Source organism: Photinus pyralis, unplaced genomic scaffold, assembly GCF_008802855.1.
Source record: "Photinus pyralis isolate 1611_PpyrPB1 unplaced genomic scaffold, Ppyr1.3 Ppyr1.4_unclustered_Scaffold4719, whole genome shotgun sequence".
Lineage (NCBI taxonomy): Eukaryota > Metazoa > Arthropoda > Insecta > Coleoptera > Lampyridae > Photinus > Photinus pyralis.
The window spans coordinates 58,584-83,143 of record NW_022171640.1 but is presented as its reverse complement, the minus strand read 5'-3'; the positions used below and the strand labels follow the sequence as shown (position 1 = coordinate 83,143).

At 35.1% G+C, this 24,560-nt stretch overlaps 1 protein-coding gene across 2 annotated transcripts; it reads right to left on the bottom strand.

Moving 5' to 3' along the window:
* Nucleotides 1–4,922: 4,922 nt before the first annotated feature.
* Nucleotides 4,923–23,319, bottom strand: LOC116182324 (inositol hexakisphosphate kinase 2). 2 transcript variants are annotated; one of them, XM_031502848.1, is made up of 6 exons: nt 23,088–23,319; nt 18,253–18,473; nt 14,095–14,224; nt 12,521–12,641; nt 5,914–6,372; nt 4,923–5,856 (listed from the first exon to the last, which is right to left on the bottom strand). In XM_031502848.1, exons 2-6 carry the CDS (start codon nt 18,391–18,393, stop codon nt 5,076–5,078), a joined length of 1,632 nt encoding a protein of 543 aa, XP_031358708.1. In that variant the 5' UTR covers nt 18,394–18,473; nt 23,088–23,319; the 3' UTR covers nt 4,923–5,075. The 2 variants fall into 2 exon arrangements, with proteins under 2 accessions (XP_031358708.1, XP_031358707.1); XM_031502847.1 differs by lacking the exon at nt 23,088–23,319 and adding an exon at nt 18,609–18,783.
* Nucleotides 23,320–24,560: the final 1,241 nt, after the last annotated feature.

Here is a 24,560-nt window from a genome sequence, read left to right as displayed (position 1 = left end):
CTTCGAATTCTCCCAAATTCGTTTGATAATATTATTCAATCGCAATATTATATTATTCAATGGCACTACTGACTACCGAGTATGAGTACTGATTTATAGCAGTTACCTTACAGCTTAGAGAAGGAAACACAGCCTTACCGTCTACGAGAAATGAATACAGCATACAGTTTTGAGGTTAGCAATATTTAAATGTCACCACAAAACAGTAAAAACCATATAAATAACGGGCGATCAAAAATGAGTTGCTGCCTTGGTCTAAGGTTGCTGCGAGTAGCCTTTGGAAGTTAAGTACGATTTCCTTAGACCATATAGTACATGGACTGCTATTCGCCCTATGCTTTCAATACAAAATGGGTGGTCACGGATAGAGGGCACTGTAGTCGTGGGTATGTGAATCTCAGGGTAAACTAAAGTCGTTTAAACACCACTCGGATCGCGTAAAGAGTAGCTTTTATAGTCACCACGTAGTACGGGAAGCTTTAAATACCCTTGATTATCTTCTACACGTCCACAAATACAGATAGGTTTGCTCTTTTTGGGATATCTAGGCGATTAATCAATTGACGTTTGTTAATTTATAGGTTGACAGTGTCAAATCGTTTCTAATCGTACAACTTCGGAGAGACTCGTTTACCCTGAAACTCACATACCCAGGCGATGTCCTTGACCATATTTTAGCTACAATTAGCAGTCCATGTACTATATGGTCTAAGACGATTTCCCATGTAAACAAAAAATCCAAAGGTAACTCGGCAGCAACTCATTTTTGATCGCATAGTATAAGTACAGGGTGTCCGTTGCGGGAAGGTATACTACTTTGTTTGTTTATAATTTTTGATTAAATGAAAGAGAATAGATAATATATTGATAAATGTTTTATTTAATGTCGACAATTGTGTATGGAATACAATATCAGATAAATGTCCGCCTCTGTTAGCCTCACAAATGCAAGTCCTTTTAAGCACATTTTTCATTACATTGTCACACATTTCACGCGGTATTTCATTAATTTCATGATTTCATCACGAATATTTTGTTAAGTTGCTCAAGCGTGTCTGGTTTTTTTTTCATAAACCTTACTTTTCAGATATCCCCACAAAAAGAAGTCCGGAGCGGGAGCAGTCGAATCAGGCGACCGTGGGTGGAGGCCAATCAACATCACCATTTCTTGAAATAACTTGTGGAAAGAGGTCTCGCAGTAATTCCATTGTAATTTTCCATAATAAATTTGCCACGTCTCACCTTCGCACAACTGCCAAATACGAGTATGAACTGTCAAGAGTAATGTTTACCAAAATAGCAGCAAAACAAAGTAGTATACCTTCCGGGCGAACAACCGGTATATATATGGTAAAAACGTTTTTGGTAGTGGTTATGTAGTCTTTAGTCCTTCACTCAACGATAAGAGTCTTTCAGGCACACAACGTAACCACTGACTTTTTTATTTAGGACAGTGAACGTAACTAGCCTAAACACCCACAGAGTTGTAAACTTCCTTACATGCGCTCAACCATCTATACGGCTGTGCAATGCGCATGCGAAAGAAACGTGAAAGTTGTAAAATGTAGGTTAGGTAATTGTGAAAAATCTTAAGACAAGATCTAAGTGAAAACTACATCACTTACAGACTTGGTATTGGTGTCATTCGATCAGCAATTAAAAATCATTTCATGTTTCTATTCTCGTTAAGGCATGAAATGTCCATAAGGGCTATTAAAATCGAAAAAACAAATTCTTCGCCTCTTGCTCACAGCCGGCTTAAAGCATTTTTTTTAATTTTAGTTTTTTTACGAGGTTTTTTATATTTGAGTGGCAGTGGTTTCAGCCAAGCTTGCTCTACCAACCCAACCCAACCCACTATACATTTACAAATATCCATGCCCAAACCGGGATTCGAACCAGGGACCCTTACAGTACCGCAGTCCAGCTTCAACTGAATTGCGTTACGCGGGCCGGCTATTTTAATTAATGATACAGTAGGTATACGATATCTGCTTGATGACAGGGAAGGGTTTGTGTTTTACAGCAGAAACAAGCTACTCAAAGAGCGGGATGAAAAGTTTAGAGAATCTTACAGTTGTGATGGGCAAGAATTATATTGCTGTGGTATTTCGTCTGGCAGGATGAAATTTTGGAAACTTTAATTAAGATAGACAAGGGCGGTCTCCTTCTTGTGTAATTAACTTTCATAATTAAATTTCATTATTTGTCGTTTGTGTATGTAACGCGACATGGAAATTATTATATTGTCATATGACAAAGCGGTCAAGGTTGTTTTTGTTTACATTTTATTTTTATTTAACGTAAAATTTCCGGGTATTTTGTTTGCTTTTATCTGTTATCAATTGTAAATGCTTAATTTAATTGACAGGTGGATGTGATTTATCGCCTTTTCTGTGTAATTTTAAAAGAAATGAATTTTTTATTTTTCCGTATTTTAGTTAATTAATGTCTGATAAGAATTTGCTTAGTAAAATTATTCGGCCTCTATTATTTCGGTCTTTTGTGGTACGTAGCAGGGACAGATTTTGTTGTCAACTGTGTAATGATTGGTTGTTATAATTTTGATTTTCGAAAGAAGGGTTTCGCGATAGTATTTGCACAGGAATATCGTCGCTTTTTGCTTGAGTAAACGCAGAACCACGTTTCTTTGAAATTTAAATCAGCTTTACGCCAAGAGTCAGGGCAATATTACGTTTTTTTTTTAAATTAGAAGATAGAAGTTCCGTTTGCGTATCCGGAAGCCGAGTTCGTAGCTAATTATTATTCTTGTCTTGTCTTGTCCCGTGTTAAATAACAAAAGTCAAGAGCTCGCTAGGATTTTGTTTAGGTGTTTCGTGTACGGTCTTTCTGGCCTACGGACCAGTGCATACAGCAATATGATTATATGAAGAAACTTTGGATTTTAGAACGCTGCTTCCAAGAGCCCTCACCGAAAAAATATAAAGCCCCAAACAACTGCCTAGTTTAATAGTTCAGTATGGAGATGAAAACGTTTTTCCCAATAAGCGTATAGCATTGCAAATATTACTAACAATAGCGGTTTCTATTGCCAGTTGCGAAGGATCACTTAGCAAATTAAAATTGATACTTTCATATTTGAGAGCATCTTTGTGCCAAAGTCAATTATTATTATTAGATTTTGCATTACTGAGCGAACGAGAAATGGGCTGAACAACTTGACTTTGATAAGTAATTTGCATCAGATAAAGCAAAAAAATAAATAAATTTGTAAAAAAAATAAAGTTAAGTAGTTTTAATTTGGGTGCTTTTTTACCCAAATTTAAAGTCGTATTTTAGAAAATAAAACGTAAGGGTAAGGAACCTATGACGGTCGGGGAGGGGCGCAGGGTCGGTGTTTGCTATACACGGTATTTATCCACAGTACGCCTCTGAAGGCACGGTTAGCACCTTATATTATACAGTGCTATTTATTAAGAAGTAGACATAGGGATTTATGTGTACATATTGTTTTTTCCTATGTCTACTTTCAAATGGCAAAATATCTTCTGAAGGGTGCCTAATTTTATACAACCAAAATAACTTCTTAAAAAAATGAAGATCTGGCTGTTACATTAATTAATTTGAATATTGTTGCTATGGCTTCCGTATTTTAATTTTCGTTCATGTGCGATGTATGCAACTGAAGAAAAAGTTGTCAATTGGTATAGTGCTGTATGATATTTATTTTCTGTTAAGCCAAAGCAAAAATATTCAAACTAATTAATACAGCCAGATGTTTATTTGTTTTAAAAAGTTATGTTGGATGGTTGGGTGCATAAAATGAAGCGCCCTTCAAAAGAATTTTTTCTTTTAAAAGTAGACGTAAGGAAAACAATACACATAAATCGCCATGTCTACTTCTTAATAAATATCACTGTATACGTCTGTATCGTTAATACAGAAACATGTATTACACTCGGTAATACATAGTTGAAAAACACTTTCTTCTCAAGTTTTACACATTTTTTCTGAAACAACAATCAAAATTTAAAAATTATCGTATACAATAATGAAGTGTGACACGACTGTTTTAATTTTAAATGTCATGATTAAGATTAACGCAGCAATTGTTTACTTTCCTCACTAGAAAGTAAAATCACATTTTCTTCACCCTTTTTAGCGACGAAAGTAGTTTAAGAAAAAATATGTTTCTGCTATAAAATTCACTCTTCAATAAAGTTAATTGCTGTTCTATCCTTTTAGTTTTCTTATTTTGAATAGCACATGTCTGGAGTATGGCCACTGTCTGAATTGGGGTCACTTACCTTACGCTCCTCTTCTATTTTAAAGTAAAATTCGATTTGTAATGTCATGCCATTACATGACAAAATTACTTAGTTGTAGTTTTTTTAGACAAAACTTTTGTTTTAATTTTGTTTAAATGTTTACCTACCTCATTTCTAAGCTGTGGAGTCGAATGGACAGTACACTTTGGTTATACAAACAGAAACTGTTATTAAATTATATATTTTTTGTTTAACAAGAGTACATTCTCAACACAAAAAAATCCATTCATAATTCCTAAACATATTCCATAAACGCTGTTAATCCAAAATGGTCCCGCTTTGGGAATATTATAAAAGGGTAATTATTGCAAATGTGCAGTAAAAACAATTTTGCTTTTGAGATTAATGCGATAGGTAGATCAAAAATTGGATATAACAGACAAAATCACACATCACGAAAATACTGGAATGTCTAGAAATTACATTCACTCACATCTTTAAAGTCTATATACAGAAATCACAGGGATAAAATTTAACAATCGTCACTGTTACACTTAAAATGCATGATACCACACATCTGGCTAATCATATTCCGTCCTTGCACTTTTTAAAAATAAGTTACAAAAGAATATTTAACATGTTAAACAAATTGACGTGTAAATAAATACAATACAAAAAATCATTCTGATCACATCATCTAGACATCGGCTTTATTGAAATAAAATCACAAATTTGTAAACCTAAGGCTGGAATCTGTGGTACTTAAATGTAAATTCAATTGGTTCTTTTCAATAGCAATCACCGCGGCATGCGGGGAAGCACCACCTTGGAGGTCGGGTGATCGTATTAACCTTCCGATACGATTTGTAGAAGTAATCTTTTCAAACTATCCAATCCGGTCAAGAAACCTCCATCAGGTCCATAGTGAACTGTAGAGGATGATGATGAGGCAGAAGATTTTTCGGCAAAAGTAGTGTTTGCGAAATCAATCATACGAACATCGACTGGCGTTATACTAGGAGATCGAGATCTTGAGCTTGAAGCTACAGTTAAGGTGTCTTTCACCCTCAGTCGCTTCGGAACATTTTTATGTGAAACGGAAGGTGCTATTTCCTCGTCATCTTCGTCTTCTAACTCTAAATCTGCATACTGCAGAAGCTTACAACTACTATGCTTAGGTTTATTCTTTTTTGGAGATGTCGGTTCGAAATCCGAAGTATCTTCATTCGAACTTCCTCCATGGAGTTGGCCACAGAGGGAATATTCGTCACTACTACTATTCGAGTACATCATCCAGCTATCTACCGGACTTGATGTTGTAATACGGGGAATACTGGGCGGTGTATCTAAGAACATTGTCTCCTCAGATATAGGATAAAAATCGCTAGATTGCGCTCCACGCGCAGCCGCTTCGCCGAAACCGCGATGGTGCATGTCTTGGCTTACTTCGTCGTGGCCGCAATCCATTGAACAATTACTCGTATCTGCGTCGTAACAGCAGGGCACTTCCTGACTATTGTCTTCGGATTCTTGGGTAAAATCACAAAAATGAGGAACTAGGTTGCTAGAACTTTCTGTGGTTGTACTAGGAATGGCTACATTTCCTTCGTAAACAATTAAAAGCGAACTGGAAAAATAGTACACTTTATAGTTATACCCAAAAACTGATGATAAAACTACATACCACGAGTAATATCGATAGCTACTTTGTTGCTCGATTATCTGCCGTAATTGTTCTAATTTCGTAATTACTTTTCTAATCACATTAACTCTAAGCCCGTAACCGTTATGGAAAAACTTATACAGGGCATTTTTAAAACCATCTTCATTTAGTTCCCTTCCCCAATATTTGTCCTTTTTGTAATACCGATTTGTATCTCCTTGATAAACTTGCATGCCGCACAGTCTGACTCCTAGGGAAGCAGATGTGCTCGCCTGACACTTGGCGATTTGTTTGTACCTTTTTTCAGCAGACGCGTCGTCTCCATGTTGCCTCGTACCCATTTTCAAGTCTAATATGCACGGCTGAATGTAGTGTGAAGTGATGTTTTCTAGCATTAAAAAATATTGCTTATTCGTATTGTCAGATTGAGAGATACTTTTCATTACGTCTGTCGGGTTACCATTGTGATGCACTCTGATCCTAAAAAAAAATTCTACGTTTGAATACTATGTTAGGTACATCATTCATACTACTATTGCTATTACAATTTTCATTGGTTATGAAATCTTTAATGAAACTACTTGACATTATTGAGAGCTACGCACATGATTGCCAAAGTAATCTTTGAACAGAAGAATAAATTTAGACGCTCAACGAATGCAATATTGCTATCCCAGAAGGCACAATGCAATCTGAATCATTATTCATTTTGAACGCAAGTTGAAGCTAAAAATAGGTTGAAAATTGGCAGACATCCCCTTGCACTGATGCACATGCATGCACCAATTACATGTAAAAGGCAGCTCAATCGAACTATATTAGAGATGAATATCTAAGAGATAATTTTAGAACTTGAAGGACAGAAGACATCCTTTGAAATAAAAATATACAATAAAAATTACAGGAAGTTAGGACATAATTTTTGGTAAATAAATGCTGCACCAATGTGCATTATTGCAAATGTTTACTCATACCGAGGCCTACGATACTTACAGGCCGGAGCGCTCGAAAAAGTCACATGACGTTAGGAGTCATATGAAATACATTACGGCTTATGGAAAATCCGTGCGCGACTCCACTATTTATTTTTTTACTCCGGATCCGTTCAACATAGAGCCACGAAATTTCAATGAGAGCTTGTCAATAGTACACACAATCAAATTATGGTGTTCGTTAATTTTTAATAACACTAAAAATAATTAATTTTTAGGTTTAAAGTATTGAAGATAAAACGATGTTAGTAAATCCGCGTTTTTCTATCTTTACATCATCATATTTCTTTTTCTAGGAACTATATCATTATAATCCTTTCGGTGTCTTAAACTAGAATGATATGCGCCTCCAATTATGCGTATATGATGCCTAATCTGATATTAGTATAGTTTTAACAGGCCCTACAAAATCGCGCATTTATTATCCGCGCAGAGAAAAATTCAACATGCGAGAAACTTTTTTGTTATTGCTATAATTGTATCACATATATCGAATGAATTGTGGCCAAAGGACACAAAAATGTTCTTCAGAAGGAATTTTTAAGAAATGGTCTCTTGTTTCCTTTTTTTCAGCAGCTGAAGTAAATAGCGCGATTTCAAGAATAAGTGAACGCGCAAAGGAATTATTATGTTTCAAATAATTGTTAGTAATCCATTTTCAAATTGTGTTTGTGAGATTCAAATTTACATTAAACTATAAAATTAAAGATATTATCAGTCAAAAGTATGGAGTATATCTTATATCTTCGTTAATATGAATTTTGCAGTACATAAAGTATTTTAGTTATACCTTCTCGTGTTAAAGTGAAATGGGAAATTTGCCTTGTCCGCCTAAGAGGCCTGGTAAGTATCGTAGGCTTTCATCTTCATTCTATGAATAAATAAAAATAACCTTTTGAATAAGGAAGTTTTAAAAAATAGCATTTTCTATCCAACTTACAGCAGTTTTAGTAAAAAGTACAGCTTGTAAGGAATAGGCAGTGCCGTTTTTTTTCGTTTTCCGAAGTAACTGTTGTGTCGTTTTCTAAATCTTAGAATATTTCAATACTTATATTTAACATCGCCTCATCTTCTGCTAAATTACACGACGAAACAAAATCTTTGATGCAAAATACTCCTCTTGAATCTCACAAACACAATTTGAAAATCGATTACTAACAATTATTTGAAACATAATAATTCCTTTGCGCGTTCACTTATTCTGAAATCGCGCTATTTACTTCAGATGCTGAAAAAAAAGGAAACAAGAGACCATTTCTTAAAAATTCCTTCTGAAGAACATTTTTGTGTCCTTTGGCCACAATTCATTCGATATATGTGATACAATTATAGCAATAACAAAAAAGTTTCTCGCATGTTGAATTTTTCTCTGCGCGGATAATAAATGCGCGATTTTGTAGGGCCTGTTAAAACTATACTAATATCAGATAAGGCATCATATACGCATAATTGGAGGCGCATATCATTCTAGTTTAAGACACCGAAAGGATTATAATGATATAGTTCCTAGAAAAAGAAATATGATGATGTAAAGATAGAAAAACGCGGATTTACTAACATCGTTTTATCTTCAATACTTTAAACCTAAAAATTAATTATTTTTAGTGTTATTAAAAATTAACGAACACCATAATTTGATTGTGTGTACTATTGACAAGCTCTCATTGAAATTTCGTGGCTCTATGTTGAACGGATCCGGAGTAAAAAAATAAATAGTGAAGCCGCGCACGGATTTTCCATAAGCCGTAATGTATTTCATATGACTCCTAACGTCACGTGACTTTTAAGAGCGCTCCGGCCTGTAAGTATCGTAGGCCTCGCTCATACCCAATAATTTGCTTTTGAATAAATCATTGGTTATGCAAAACACAACTAATATGATCACTGAAACCACATACAAAGCTGCGTTCTTTTAAATGAACCACAAATTTATATTGAACAAACATGTTCTTCGGGCTTAAAAGATACTATTAATATTTTGATACTTGGCAACATCCCTTAAAACTCAAATTAATTTAATTAGAAAATGGGCAGTCAGTTACATACGCGTACACAGTTTTTCAGCATCACACCAGATATCTCAGTTGCAAGAGAATCACACTCAGTTGTCGGTTTTGCCACTTCATATTTTGTGAAACACATAGCAAATACGTCAGATTCGAGCTACCTAAATTTCATTCCTCTTAGTACTATAACGAATGCTGTGTTAACCAAACTAGGCTTTTCTCTATATGAATTTAAATAACACTTTCTATCACTTTCAGAATTTAAATGGTACATCTGGTCTTTCCTAGCTCCATACCTGGTAAAGAATATAAAAAATCCTTTTTGTGCAAATGTCAACTATAGATGGATACAGCGTTGGGCATATATAGAAATTATTTTTGAATTTACAGGGTGTCCCATTTTTACGGTGTAAATAAATAACTGATTTTTTTTTAAATAGAACACTGTATATTTTATCTGTTTCGATGTCATTTGTGAGCCCCTACAGTACGCCGATAGTAAAATAAGATTAAGTTCACCTTTTTTGAAATTCACCTTTTTGATTAACCTTATTTTACTACGAAATAGGGAGTAACACTTGCTCCAAATAATTAATTTGCGACGCTTATTAACTTTCGGGCTGTCTTTTGTTTTTTTATTATCATGGCCTACTCCGGTTTAATTAATTAATGGGTAGGTACTTTTGTGAAAAATATTGAATAACCTAAAAACTATGAGGTTTAGACAGTTCAGTAGTTCCATTTGAAAAAAAAAATAGTTATGGTACTTTGAAATTCGAAAATTTTACCATTTTATTGTGAACACCCTGTATCATTAAATCCACCTTTCTCAGTGTCAACGTGTTTTCCTTTATTCGGATTAACATTATTACGTATTTCTTAACTTCAAAAATAACATAGGTACGATTCATTAATGTGAACTTGCTTATGTGGAATTATTCGGAAAAAAATTAATAGGATGGCAACATTGATAAAAAATCAAAAAGTAAATAGGTTTCAATGTAAAGGTTAACAAATGACATCGACACAACTAAAAATATACAGTTCTTTTTTATATTTTTTAGGAGGTAAGAGGAAAAATCGACGCACTGTTGCGGGACCCTCTATATTTACATTTTAGGAGTCTACATTGCTTTTGATAATTTATTTGTGGTTAATTGAATACAAAAATACCAAAATGTTATTGCAGGAATGTGAATATTGCCTGAAATTGAAATTTGGAAGTCTAATATAGATATTTTTTTCATTGCATACGGTTACCCCATTTCGGCTGGTTAATAATATATTGCCGTAACGGAAAAATATTCAGCCATGTATATGCACAAAGCGATCCTTAATGGCATATAAAATAATTTTAAAAGATTGCCATGTTACTACCAAGATTTTCTTTGAAGTATCTCAATAAGCAATGTAAAGCGCATGCGCAGTTTTACATTTTTAGCTTCCTAGCTTGAGCTAGGTAGTTATTGCGATCACAGTTTTTTGGACATGTCCATCAAATGGCGACGTTTTATATCATTTTAAGCAACTTTTAATGAATAACATTTTTTCCGTCAATGTATGTGCGTATGTTGGCAATTTTATTCAAATATTGGATATGCATATTAGAGCATACGGAACCGAAAAATAACGAGCCGGATTTTATCAGATTATCAGAGCATATATCAGAATTTACATAACACGCAAATGTAGAAGCCTATAAGGCTACTACTTTCTTATTTCTTATGGACGCCACATTGGATTTTTACAGAACGAGATAAACGAAAAAAAAGAAATTCATTGCAATGCATCGCCGTCATATGTTGATTCAGCAGGATCTAGGTACCCGTGAATGTTTTGTTGAGAAATGGATGTAACACATTTGATTTTGACATTTTTCTTGTCAATTTATGTAAAGGTATTATTATTATTATCCCTCTCTTATCCTGGGCCCTCAACAGACTTGCGCCCAATTACAGAGTGACCCGCATAATGATTTTTTGAAATGTTACATTTTACAAACCAAACAGCCTAGAGAATTTAGATGCTTGGAAAAGTTAGAATTTTAAGATTTACAAACTCCTTTTGGCAGTCCTCTCTATAACCCATTCTGCTTACCAGTCGAATATCTCTACGTTGCAGCTTAAAAATACACCGCCAGTGTGGACTTGGTGTCTCCAAGCAAAGATCGCATATGATATTGTACTATGAACAAATGCATAGTAAGCTGTCTTAGTAGTATTTTGCGATGTATTGCAATGCAGGTAAGACCTGTGACACATCATTTTTGTTTGTTTGTTTGTCCTTTTGAGTAGTACCTTGTTATCTGTGGCTCCTACATCTAGCATGTTAGAGAAAAAGGTCCTAACGAGAACCGCCCATTTTCGACCGTTGAAGCTAGAGAAAATTAAAACCAAATTTTGACATTTTCAGTTTTTCGATGTCAGCTATTTCAGATTTTTCAAAAATTTCAAATACGTTTTTCTAGTCACAAAAATGGGCAACTTTGACCCAATTTAACCTACACTGCATCCCTCACCGCTACAGATATCCCAATGGTGAGTCTCGAATTTAAACCACCCTGTAGAAGCTATTATTAATTATTCTATACGTTTTATTAGAAAAAAACGAAGAAAAAATGTCAGTACAATTTTTTCGATAAAACGGTTATTTTGATTTCGTTCGATTTTTTGCAGTGGGCATTAGGCATAAACAATGTAAAACCTTTTTTAATATCTGGTTTCAGCTAGGAAGCTATTTTATCAAGAATTTGGCACCTGGTTTGGTTGCTGCGGATGTCGAAGCCCGTACAAAATTTTATTGCGGTTTCTTGGTGTTTATGTTACTTCAACAATCACAAGAGTTCCAGAGTTTCTCGACAGTAAATAAAAAAAACCGCAGCTTTCTCACAGGTTTCAAACTCAAAGGTGGAATTCACGAAGTTTTACTATTACATTTTGCATAGTTTGTCTGAAATGAATGCAAAACCCACTAGATGCAATGCAGGTACTTGGGAAATTTTTAGCGTAGGTCAGATGAAAAGTGGAAATTGCAAAATCTAACGAGAAAATATTGTCTGACCTCCTGCGAAATAAAACGAATTTTCAACACAATAAAAGTGAAGGAGCTTTTAATTGGTACAACGACTATCATGCAATTATTCCGAAAGGTATTTAAAATTTCATTTACTTGTTTGATAATTATGAGACTTGTTTTGAATAACAAAAGTGGTCCTCAATTTAGCGTACAAAACGGGTTCACACAATCTAATCTCTGCCAGAGATAAACCCAAATTCATTGTCACAGGGATAACTCCAAAATAAAGTAGCTAATTTATAAACAAGTCGGGATGTAGTAAATAATTTCAGCTTAAAATAGGAATTTGAGTAGGTGTACTAATTTAAGCATCCTTTACCTATTAAGTAGAGTTAAGATTTGTCTTTTATAGGTGCGCAACTCGAGTTGGCAAGGGAAGCTATCCAAAACATTTAAAACATCAATCATGCTTGCCGTTTACTGCAATGCTTTTATCTCGCAAACGCCAAATTGTAAAAATATTAGGTAATCATCTGATTGAGTTAAAAACATTGTTAAGTTTGCTGCTATGCCAGGCTTACGTATAATAATTAAAAAGAATTGAAAAATATTTACTTTACAACATCCTCTCGTTTGCGTTTGGAGCCACTCTTAGATCTAGTTGAATCGTCTCGAAAACTAGGACTGTATCGTTTCTCCATTTTTGCACCACCACATAAGGTTGCTTGCATAACTCCTGAAACAATTTGTCCCGTTTGTTAGAATAATGTTCCTAGAAGTGTTGTTAAGGAAATAGTTATAGTAAAAGGGAGTGTTTTAATAATAACTTTTGATGAAATTATTGTAAGTCAAAATTTGTATATTATATACTACTTTTTATGTTTCGAATGCAGCGAGACATAAATAATTGATAATTTATAAGCAAAAGTATTAATTATTGATGGCGGAAAATCAAGAGAAAAAGCCAACTTATTTACCCATAACATCACAAAGTAAGTCTATAAAGCGCACAAACTAGATGAAGTGATATTATGGAAAATAATCGTTAGAATGAGTTATATGAATAGTGCTCAAATTATGCTTGCATAAGATTTTGGTGACTTTTCTAAAGATTTTTGGTTAACATTAATAGAATGAGAATGAAATTCAACTCATTCTCGTTCCACTAAATAAAATATGTATGTGTGTAAATAAGAGCCTTTGCAACCATTGGAAGAAATTGAAGTCGTCCATACAAACCCCCGAATGGACGCATGAAGTAGTGATCGAGGTGAGGGCCAGGCAGCAGGCAGCCGGCTGTATATCCCCAGATCCAGCTCGATGCTGATTTCCTCAATAAAAGAAATGATTGTGGCATAACGATGTCTAATCAAATCACTCATACGTATCAGTCGTACTCAAAGGTAAAAATTACTAAGGTTTTTTTAATATTTTATACTTACCTACTTCAATTAAACATTTGCACTGATGTACGATAATTTCGAATGTTTTTCAAAAACCGAGAAAATTGGAAAAAGAAATTGTATCGGTGACATTCATACAGAACAATTACTCAAAAAATTAAAATTTAAACATTTTTTAAAAAACTGTTTAAAAAGCTTTGATAGTGATCAACCAGGATCGTTTCCAATTAGTACTGTTTAAATGAAAAATTTCAACAAAAGCTGCATGTAGTAAAGTGTGTATATTATGCAGTTTTTGCATAAAATAATAAATAAGCAGATCGTATGTATCAGACAAACACATGACATTTATTGTTAATTTATGTAAACAAAAAAATAAAATGACAACGATTAATGTTAGGCGACATGTTCCAATAATTTCACAAACCTATTAGGTAAAAATCATTCTACATGCTTCACTAATTTAGAATTCTGTACTAAAACAATTTATTTGCTAATTCTCAATTCATACAACACAAAAATAGTACTATAATGTATATATTTAAACTAGCACTAACTATTAACAATTGCTTATAACCCTTTGAACAATTCCAGGTGTGAGAAATTTGATTATAAAAAGGAACTAGAATTGTTCAAACATTATTATCACAAACTCTGTTCAGGAATTTTGACTTACGCAAGTGAAAGTTCTTATTACGTAAGTAAAAAAATTATTCACTGTTACTCGTAAAGTTCACTTGAAATTAGTCTTTGTTCGAACACTGGCTTATTACCTACTCGGCTTACCTTTATATTTTGGTACAAAATGTCTGATGTCTTTGTCTTGAATATTTCGGTAGAATTCTAATTCTCTATAGTTCAGCGGTTTGCAAATTGTACTGGGATTCAATACCATAAGTCTTGTATGTCCTCCGACCTGAAAATAATATTATACTGTCAACAATCAAGAAATTTATAACCTTTTCCTTAAATGAAGAATAAGGGAAATAATAAAATGGGTAGGATCAAGTTCACGTCCTATCTTCGCAAGGAATTTAGAAAATGTTAGAAAGCATAAAAAAGGTGAGTACACTTCCGATATCCTGGTGTAACTTAGAAAGCTTTCTATAGTGTTTTTGACTTTCCACCGTTCGCTCCACCACTAATTAAGTAAATTATTAAGTATAAATTCCCACAACTCCACTTTTTACCAAATTCAGACGACAACGTGACGAATACATACTTAGGGTCTAACCAAACGGACGGGTTGTTTGCCGATATTGAGCAGGGGGGAGTCTAATAAACTAGCAAAGATTAAAACGATCATTTTTATTTTTTTTATTATCAGTGTTCAGTACGGTTTGCGTTAAAAGAACAGGTAAAAAGGTTTTCGCCCTAAGGCGAGTAACTTCAGCGCATTTTCCATGAATGATCAGTAGGTACTTCCCAAAAGGCCATAGCTATGTGCGCTGTGATTTTCTTTACTAGAGGCATATATGGTTAAAATTTCAAAGTAATATCTGCATAAATAAAATGTTGCCATTGCGCAGTCTGCGCATGCGCACAACTGATTTTTACAATATGGGATATGTTTGCGTGTTATAGTGGCACCTCAAAAGTGGGATACAGATATGAATATGAAATTCGTCGAATAGTATAAGGGGGAATAATGTTTGTGCAACCTATTCAGTTGAACAACTGAGATGATACACCGCCTGAATCTCTTTTCAACTCTCTTTTCTTCTTTTCCGACACCGATGATGCGCACTCATCCATGGCTCCGGGCCGACTGGACATTCTGACTGCATCCAATGAACTGGTTTCGTGTGAAGGTTAATGCCGTATCTACACGACGCCAGTAAGTAGGACCACAGTTCAGTTTAGTCTAGTGAATTAACGTTTACACGAAGTTCTGTAACGAAGCACCCATTTTCCGCCTTGAAGTTCATACCCGAAGTTATGACCACACCGTATACTTGTGGAGTTGACCAGAATTGCTGAACACCCGGTATCTAGAAACGTTTTGTTGGTTACTAAGAAACCGTAGTTTCGGAATTTACGTATTTGTTCTAGGAGACGAGGAATGAGTTTTGTGTGGTTTCATTTTGTTTAATTATTTATCGTACCGCCGTTAACGCACGTAAGTTTCGCAGTGAATTCGCTTTGCAACCGGGGAGAAGAGAATCAAGCTTATTAAGTTTTAGGTCCTTAATCCATTTTAGTTTTCTAATGATATACGAAAATCCAGGATTGAAACCGGCAAGGTCGTGCAGTTTGCATCGCTTGACCTCACATTCCAAAAAATAAAAGGGCATTGCTGGACTGCCGAATTTGGGGATTTCATTCCTACTATTTGGATAAATATAATTAACCGTAATTAGTTGAATGGGTTACAGCTAACAACCTCCGGTGAAGTCGCCATTACATCCGTTAAGTGCGCCCTTAAGAATTTGCATTTTGACACCAGTCCCATATTTTTTCCAATGTCGGCGGAAGGCGTAATTAATTATGAAGCAGAAGAAACAGATGTATGTTTTGTTGCCTTCATTCAGGTTAGGGAGTTGGCCGTAATTTTGTTTTAGATTTTGCGAAGTGACCGCCGCCATTTACTGTGAACCCATCCGATTCCTACCGCCGACCTCGACCATACGCGAGGCCGTTCGCTTTGTACGCGCGAGTCCGTCCGTCTGTTCGTTCCGCCGACGGAACACTCAGGTTGCCGCCGACGGCCGCTACTATACTAATTTCTATAATTTGTATACAGGGTGGTGACTTGCGTCGCGCATCATAGGGATTTCAATGTAAAATTCATAACATGCCATTATTGGCTCCCCAAATTATTTTAGAGCAAAAATGTATTAAGGTTTTTATAGACAACAATTTTTTACGTCAATCAACCGCGTTAGTTTCCAATTTTTTACATAATGAAGACAGAAAATTGGGAAAATAACCCCCGCATCTTTTTCAATAATCTGTGATGCCATGGAATTTTATAATACAAAAACTACAATATCCGTCATGCCATGGAATGTCTGCTATAAAGCAAATCAATTCAAAAAGTATTATATGTATTTAGAACAGCGAATTCAACATAAAGAAAGATCAAATTACTAAAAATGGTTTCCTAACATAACAATTTACAATAAATGTTCGAATAAGTCACCATTAACTGCAAGACAATAACCAAGTCGATCATAAAATCCATTTCGAACTGCTGCTAATTGATAACTGGACATCTTTTTGTTTTAGAAAATTCCATGGCATCGCAGATTATTGAAAAAGATGCGGGTTTTATTTTTCCAATTTTCCGTCTTTATTATGTAAAAAATTGAAAACTAATAGGGTTTATTGACGTAAAAAATTTTTTTCTACAAAAAACCTTAATACATTTTTGCTCTAAAATAATTTGGGGAGCCAATAATCGCATGTTATGAATTTTACATTGAAATCCCTATGATGCGTGACGCAAGTCACCACTCTGTATAAGAAATTGCACTAGGGTATTTGTAGGTTTAAGATCTCTTTCACACGGAACGATACACATGTTTCTCTCTTGCGTGCTACGTAGAATTGCGACAACCGTACTGTTCCGTGTGAAAGAGAAGGACACAGAATAACAGCTGCTCGTGGTATACGCATCGATGCAGGAGAGAGCGCATGCGCTCTCTTTTATGTGATAAAAACAGAAGGAAATATGAATTACATTTATTAATTATTCGAAGAAAAAGTTAAAGAAAAATCTAATTATAAATGACATAGTTGACATTGCGCAGATTGCGCATGCGTACATTTGATTTTTACAATATGCGATTGGGTTTCTTCGTTGAGGTGCCAGAGCGATAAAGCAGTCCTTCCACGTGCATTCATTTTATCGAACTTTGGATTAACGCAATGTGTTTGAACTTGGAACACAATGTTATAACACCCGTACACGTTCGTACAAAAAGCTACCGAATTCAAAAATAACGAATTAAATATCTTGAAAACTGTAGGGGTAGGGTAGTTAACGCCTCGGACAGGCGGACGGATGTACGGAGAAAGTGGCCATATAGCGCCTTCCAACATGAATTGGAAAATGCGTTAAAAAAGGAAATGGATAAGTATATTCCCAAAGAAAATCTTATCAATGCTTAGAGTAATAGGTACATCAATACGTCAGAGATATACGAATCTGATAATATGATAGTGATTCTTCTAGTGAATTTAATTTACTTACTTGGAAACTGATATTTATCTGTTTCGTCATGACAATTGGCGTAGGGAATATTCTGATTTAAAGAAGAAAGAATCAATTGCATTTTCTTAGAGACTACACTTAGAGAAGTTACGAACACCCCTTGTGGAGGGCAAAAATTTGAAAATATGCTCTCTGTAATATTCTTGATAATTGCACTCGTCTATTTGTCAACAAAGTCGATTACATTGTTTTGGTGTAGCGTTCAGATTAAACGCGCCGTACAGAACAAAGTCCACAATACCTACATGCTCAAATGATACCGTCCAGGTGTCCACACTATTTTCCAAAGAATAGCCATTCGGACACCATATTACCTCTTGAACCTCCCCCACCTTCAATTCACTGTCAATGTGCATCCAAAACAAATAAGCGGTACATGAGGGACGCTAGGAGGGAGGAGGTATCTATTTCTACAAAGGCCACCCTGTATATGCTAGTATGTTTCGCCTTGATTAATAGATGTCATTTGCAGTTTTGGATATTTTGTATGCTAGGTGCCAAGTGGAGTGTGGCAATTTGGTGCAAGGTTGATTTAATATGGAAAAAATTGGCAGATTATGCAACATAAACAGCGTGGGAGTAGGTATTTGTTGCCATTAACGAATGCAACGTAAGGTTAAATAGCCGAGTTGTGTCCCCATTTAAACGGCAAATTAGAAATCGATAACTTTCTCCGCGAATATTTCGCAAACGAAATTGGCGCACACAAAAACGAGGGTGGTCCTTACCTGATTACTAAGGGGGTGAAGATCAACTTCATCAAATTCGTCCCGCTGTTCAAGACAAAGCAAATCTTGAGATTGCTCTGCATAATGTCTACTTCGTGTTTCATGTTCTCCCATACCCCAATCCGCCAACAAGTAAACCATCCCCTTGCTCGTTTATGCTATTGTACAACGATGGTTTTGCTCCAATTTCTCAAAAATTTCTTCACCCGATCGGTGTTGTCCTGAAACCAAAATAAGTCCAAATAATTAATATTGTCAAAATCTGAGATGGGTTTGATTAATTAAAATTTGTCATGTCATTTTGTGCTTTATCATCGAATCTTCCAATGGAAGTGCCTAGAGAGTAACACACCCACCACTATGACGTAGAGTGGCGTAATTTTTAATACGAAAGAAATAAACACAAACGTCACTGTCAAAGTTCAATAATAAAACGTTCCAACGCCACACAGGCAAGCTGCCGATTGTAATTTAAGCGACGGTAATCGAGGCAAGTAGTTTTGACCCTCCCGCTCCGCATCACCCTCTTATCAGATAAGGACACAGCTGATATCACGTGAAGGACCAACGCGAGGTCCGAGTCCGAGGTATGTATGCTGTTATAACAACGTGTTCCAATCCTTAACTGTTGACATAACGAGGTTAGTAGTATTAAGGTCAGCAAATGCAAAAATAAACACAGATAAAGAATCCTTCCAAGCTATAATAGGAAAACTCGATGTTTTCCTGCTATTTTGAATTGTGTATTTAATCTTCTACGTCCTTTTCCATGTGCTACAAGCTAATGGCACGTGTACTACAACGCAAAAAACCTTAAATAGTGATTCAAGCACAACCACTTCTGCTAATTCCCGAGAGTATGATTGTTAAACATGATTCAATTTCGCCTTGAATGAAGTTGCCAATTTATTTGAACGTACGCTTTGTAAAGTGTTATGCGTGAACCACACATTTCTCTCTGAATCACCGACGACGAAAATTTTGTGCAAAATATCCGACACGAGCTGTACAAACAAAATTGTTTATAGCCAGGGCACTGATTGGTGCCCACCACATGTGATGCTACTTTTAAACTTCCTATTGGCATATCGTTACTTTTGTGAATTAAATGTATTCCCAGCTAAACAATTGCATCACTTGGCAGGCAAAGTTGATTGAAGCCATTAGTGATTGGCCATTACAGAAATGTGTGGCTAATTTGTACAAAACAAAACACTACATTATAAACGATCGTGTCAGCTAGTCAATCCACCAGGAGGTGGTGTAGAATATTAATAGATGACAATTCTGTAATTTGCGGTCGTAGTTAAAAATAAATCTCGCCCGATATGGTAAAGTATGGACCCATTTCTACACAATTCACCATTACATTCGGCAATATCTCACTACAGGCTTATTACATCATTGTTCATTTCCATCTGTACGAGTGAAACCATGAACTTTGTTATTTCACATCTAATACCAAAATACTTGATTATTATTAACATTAGTAACTTATAAAAGTCACATTTTCAAGCCAAGGAATCACAGCTTACGCATTTGAATACGATCTGAGAACTATGCTCCACATTTTTTTCCATCAAATTTGTATTTACAAGGAAAATGACACACCTACTTTGCACAGTCAAACGTAATTTAACGCTTTGGTGTACTTCAACTTGAACAACCAAACATTTCAGAAGAACGCCCCCCCCCCCCCGAAAAAGGAAATTTGGGTCTGCGTGCGGACAACCTATCTTTCGTTATTGTGCATACCGGGGCGAGCCTCAATATGCTACGATTCCAGTATAAGATTTCGTAAATGAAGAATCACATTTTGCGTGCTTTTCGAGTCAAAATCATGACTCATTTCACTTGCAATTGGTGAATTATTAAAATACCTGGAACTGATTCAGCGAGTTGAATAAGGCTAGCCCATAACATAGTTATTATGCCCATAAGTAATTCCCTCGCTGTTATTATAATCGAGGAGGTTAGGCTTTTTGAATTTGAATTTAAAAATTGGACTACATTTTGCGAAAATACCATCATCCAATAAACACCGAAGAATAATTTTGTGGATATTGCACCTACTTATTGGTTGCGCATCTGCACCTACTAAACCCAAGATAAATTTCCATAAGAGCATGCGCTGTAGCTGTTTTTCAAAAAACAATTTTTTTAAGAACTATTTTATAAATTTAGACCTTTATCTACAAAATGTTCGGCCCATTTTTTTTAAGTTTATAGCAACTGAATACCGATTGTTTTGCACCGATTATTGGCTAATGTGTTTTATTTTTTACTCTCGATCAAGATTTATGGAACAAGTAAACCGTCACTTCTAAACATTTCCCCAAAAAATGAAATCATATTTTTTGAAAATAAAGTCTGTATCAAATCAACAATTTGTAACAAGTGGCGCCGCTGCACAGTGTCGGCGGGAACTAACTAAGGACCAAGACAGAAGTTGACAAAGCAAGAATATCATCTTACCTCTCGCAACTATAATTATCTACACTATAATGTAAAAAAAAGTTGCGCTTAGGTAAAGAAGATTCTTAACGTAACCACCTTCTCTGTTTGAAACAAATGCGATCAGTACACTTATTGCACGCAGGAACACATCATTGATATGTTGATCCGAAAATTGTCGCTGAATAGTGAAGAGAAGAGTTTTTTTTATTGAATCACAAATGTTAAAAAAATGAAATAGTAGGGGGGTTATGGAATACCCCCGGAGGACCCTCGGGGGGAGTGGGTCCTACTCCGGAAATTTTTGGAATATTATACATGCAAAGTCGTCATTTTAAGCACTTTGAATGACTGTCACGCGGCGAAAGGGAGAGGAGATCATGCATCTCGTACGAATGTGAATTTCGTTCGTAGGTTTTTTAATTAATCAATAGTTGAACATATTGCGCGGGTAATCAGACATATATATTATATTATATAGAGTGCCCATTATGTTTGGAATGTAGTAGGTACCTATATATCTCGGTAAATATCAAATAGATATAACATTATTCCCATAAATGGCAGCATTCAGTTGTTTTGATTTCAGAAAACAAATGAGTAAGTAACGAAAAACAATTGAATTTTTTAAATGGCAATGCACCTTTTCATTAGGCTCGTTTGATAGAGATTTTTTTCCCTTTTCGATGATATAACATATTATTACCCTTATTCAAGAAAATTTTTCAAAAAAATGTATCACAATTAGATGAATAACATTAATCCAGATATCCTACATCAAAATAAAACATATGAACGTGTACGTTTCTTATTAAACCTTGAAGCGAGCCTTGAAGACAAAACGAAATTAGCAGTAAAATCGAGAGTAAAATGGTTTTCATTGCAATTAATGTTCAAAATGTTCATCATTAACTGTAAGGCAGTGGCATAACCTATCCCAAAAAACTTGAAATAAAAATTAATTTCTTCTACATACACGGGTGCTAACGTGTTATGTCACTGAAAAGAGAAAAAAAATCTCTATCAAATGAGCCTAATGAAAATGTGCGTTGCTATTTAAAGAATTCAATTATTTTCGTTATTCATTTGTTTTCTGGAATAAAAGCAATGGAGTGTTATGGGAAATAAAATGTTTAACAACTTTCATATAAAAAATTGTTGTATACAGTCGATCTTTACCGAAATATACAGTGAGTTTTTTTTTAAATGCGAACATAGGAGTTTGCATGCAATGTAATTTCCTTATGTTCGGTTTAAAAAAAAACACATCAATCTATGAGGTGTGCGCGGTTCAGATTCCAACCAGCAAAACGCGCAACTTGTGTGACTATGAACAGCAACTCTATAGTCTTGATGATGAAGAACGCTCGGTAAGACGCCATGTAATGTGAGGCCATAGCAACTTTAGAATAAATCTTTCTTAAACTTACAATAACTTGGTCTCACAGGGCACGCGCTGACACCACAACTCATTGTGAACCAACCTTCAATTATTAGTAGGTCATGTGCACCTGGTATTCTACTAATTTGATCTATTCAATACTTAAATGAAGAAAATAAGAATATAAATAACGAAAACAATTACAATAAATGTTCGAAGTGTCCTCCTTGACATTCTAAGCCATAACCTACCCGATTTCGTAATTAAATTGGACGGCGGTATTTTTAAAAATGTGACAGCTGGCAATTGTATCTACTACTCATTTGAACTACTCAATAGATTGATGTGTTTTTTTAAAAATCGAACATAGGGAAATTACATTGACTCCTATGTTCGCATTTAAAAAAAATTCACTGTGTACTATATTTCATACATAATGGGCACCCTGTATATTTATATATTAAAATGTTATTATATTACTTTCATTGAACAAAACATTAATTTTTAGCGGGAGTGAGGCCTTTTTCAGCGCGAGACCTGGCTCCACCCTAAGAACGGCTCTGCCATTCCGGCTGTGACGTACTGTATGAGTATACCGGGTGATCCAAAATGACTGCGGACAGTTTCAATTTCCCGCAAAGCTAAACATTTATAAAGTTGGTAATATACCAAATATCATTTATTTAAAAGTGGTGGATCAACTTAATAGATCACTAAACAATAATCACAAGTAATTAATTAAAACATTAATTTATCGAGCACACAGTTACATGCTCCGGTTCATGTATTGAAATATTTATTCTAACGTTGTCCGCGGGGGATAGTAATGCTAATTAAACAATCACCGTAAAGTTCTTTTCAGGCAAATTTAAACTGTGTGCAGTTATTTTGGATCCCCAGTATACCTTCCCTAAATAGAAACGACAATTCAACCATCCCATCTAAACTAACTTTGCAACTACCACTAAATTTTGGTAAAGACAACTAGGAAATTACTTACCCCTCGCGCCTTTTTTTGTGCGTTTTTGGGTAAGATAAGAAACCGAAATTATGCACCCGCTTTGATAACTTTCGGTGACTAATCCGGCACGCCGTATCCTGTTCAACAACGAGACCATTACATGTTCCACTTATCACACCCACTACAGTAATTATAAAATTTTCCACGGCGAAATAGTCAGGTGATCATACCAATTTATTCGTACATAAGAGGATTTGGTTACATAATTGATTTATTAAACCGACTGCTTCCTTCGGAAGGTGCGTGGAAGGTATTATTATGGAAATTGAGTCACAGCCATGTCATTTTTACACAACAAAAATGTTGGGTTGTAAAAGGGGGATTTTCCAAGATAAGGTTTTCAATGTATGTAATCTGCGCGTCTACCATTTTATAATTTTCCTTCAGAATTATGTAGGTACTTTTCGATGACTTTGTGTGAAACTAGCCTAGGTTAATTAAATTCAACTTGAACTCCAATGGTGAGTAAAAGTACGTAGTACATGTTTTGAATTAATGCTTATCGCAAATTGTAGTATGTTAAGATACTGTCTGGAGGACATAAAATCCACGTGTAACAACATACTACGTAGTAACATAATCCGTCATTTTTATTGTCGCTCCCACTTTGTTCAAGATAACTATAATATAGCATTATCTAAACACAAAGTCACCGAGAAATATTGCAAAAATTCTACCTAGTATTAATTACACTGCATTCAGTAACTATGGTGAAAGTTGCAATGTAAAATTCTGGTTTGCCTCAAACTATACCATGACCGAATGACCATAATAATAGACAATTATGTAATGCGTACTTCTAATCATAAACTGCCGTTTTTACGCACCAACTATTACTTTTACCAGAACTGCTTTAGTGGATTTTAAAAATCCGAAAAGATCCCATTATAACAAGATACCAAGAATCGTATACGGTTTTCAATAGGAAATTTTTTTCCACTGCACTCATTCGGAAACCAGACTTTTAATCCGGCCCATATTCAATAGCACTGATCCTTCAACTCCCGGAAATCGATTGGCGAAGGTTTGACGTCGCTGCCTCCCTTCGTTCTCGAGCTAGACGAGGAACAGACGGACAAAACCATCACAAACGAGGAATTTTTTTTTCGAAAAATTCCTCTACAAATTTAGTTTTTGCCCATTAGAGGAATATTGTTTGTGGACAGTTACTTCGACAAAATTACCACAAGATCGGAAAAAGCCATAACAGTTAACCATGTCAAAAATTGGGCTGTAGAACACATCTCCAAAAGTTCCAGCATTTGCGTTTCAAAAATCGTAATAGATAATACTTCGAAAATACCTACCCCAATAATGGCCCACTCCAAACGAGAAATTTTCCGTATTTTGCATTTTCGTTTTATCAATTCGAATTATACATATATTTGTGTACAATTGAATGTTATGGTTGTTTTCCCCTGACGAAATCGTTTTTTAATCGTTATCATTTTA

Bases quoted from the DNA above. Each gene is read 5' to 3' on its own strand.
- LOC116182324 (XM_031502848.1), bottom strand. From the start codon at position 18,393: ATGGTTTACTTGTTGGCGGATTGGGGTATGGGAGAACATGAAACACGA. The intron at 12,642-14,094 runs GTAAGCCGAGTA...AAATTGTTTCAG, and splicing joins TTTTGTACCAAAATATAAAG to GAGTTATGCAAGCAACCTTA. The intron at 6,373-12,520 runs GTAAATATTTTT...ATTTTTTTTTAG, and splicing joins AAACGAGAGGATGTTGTAAA to GATCAGAGTGCATCACAATG.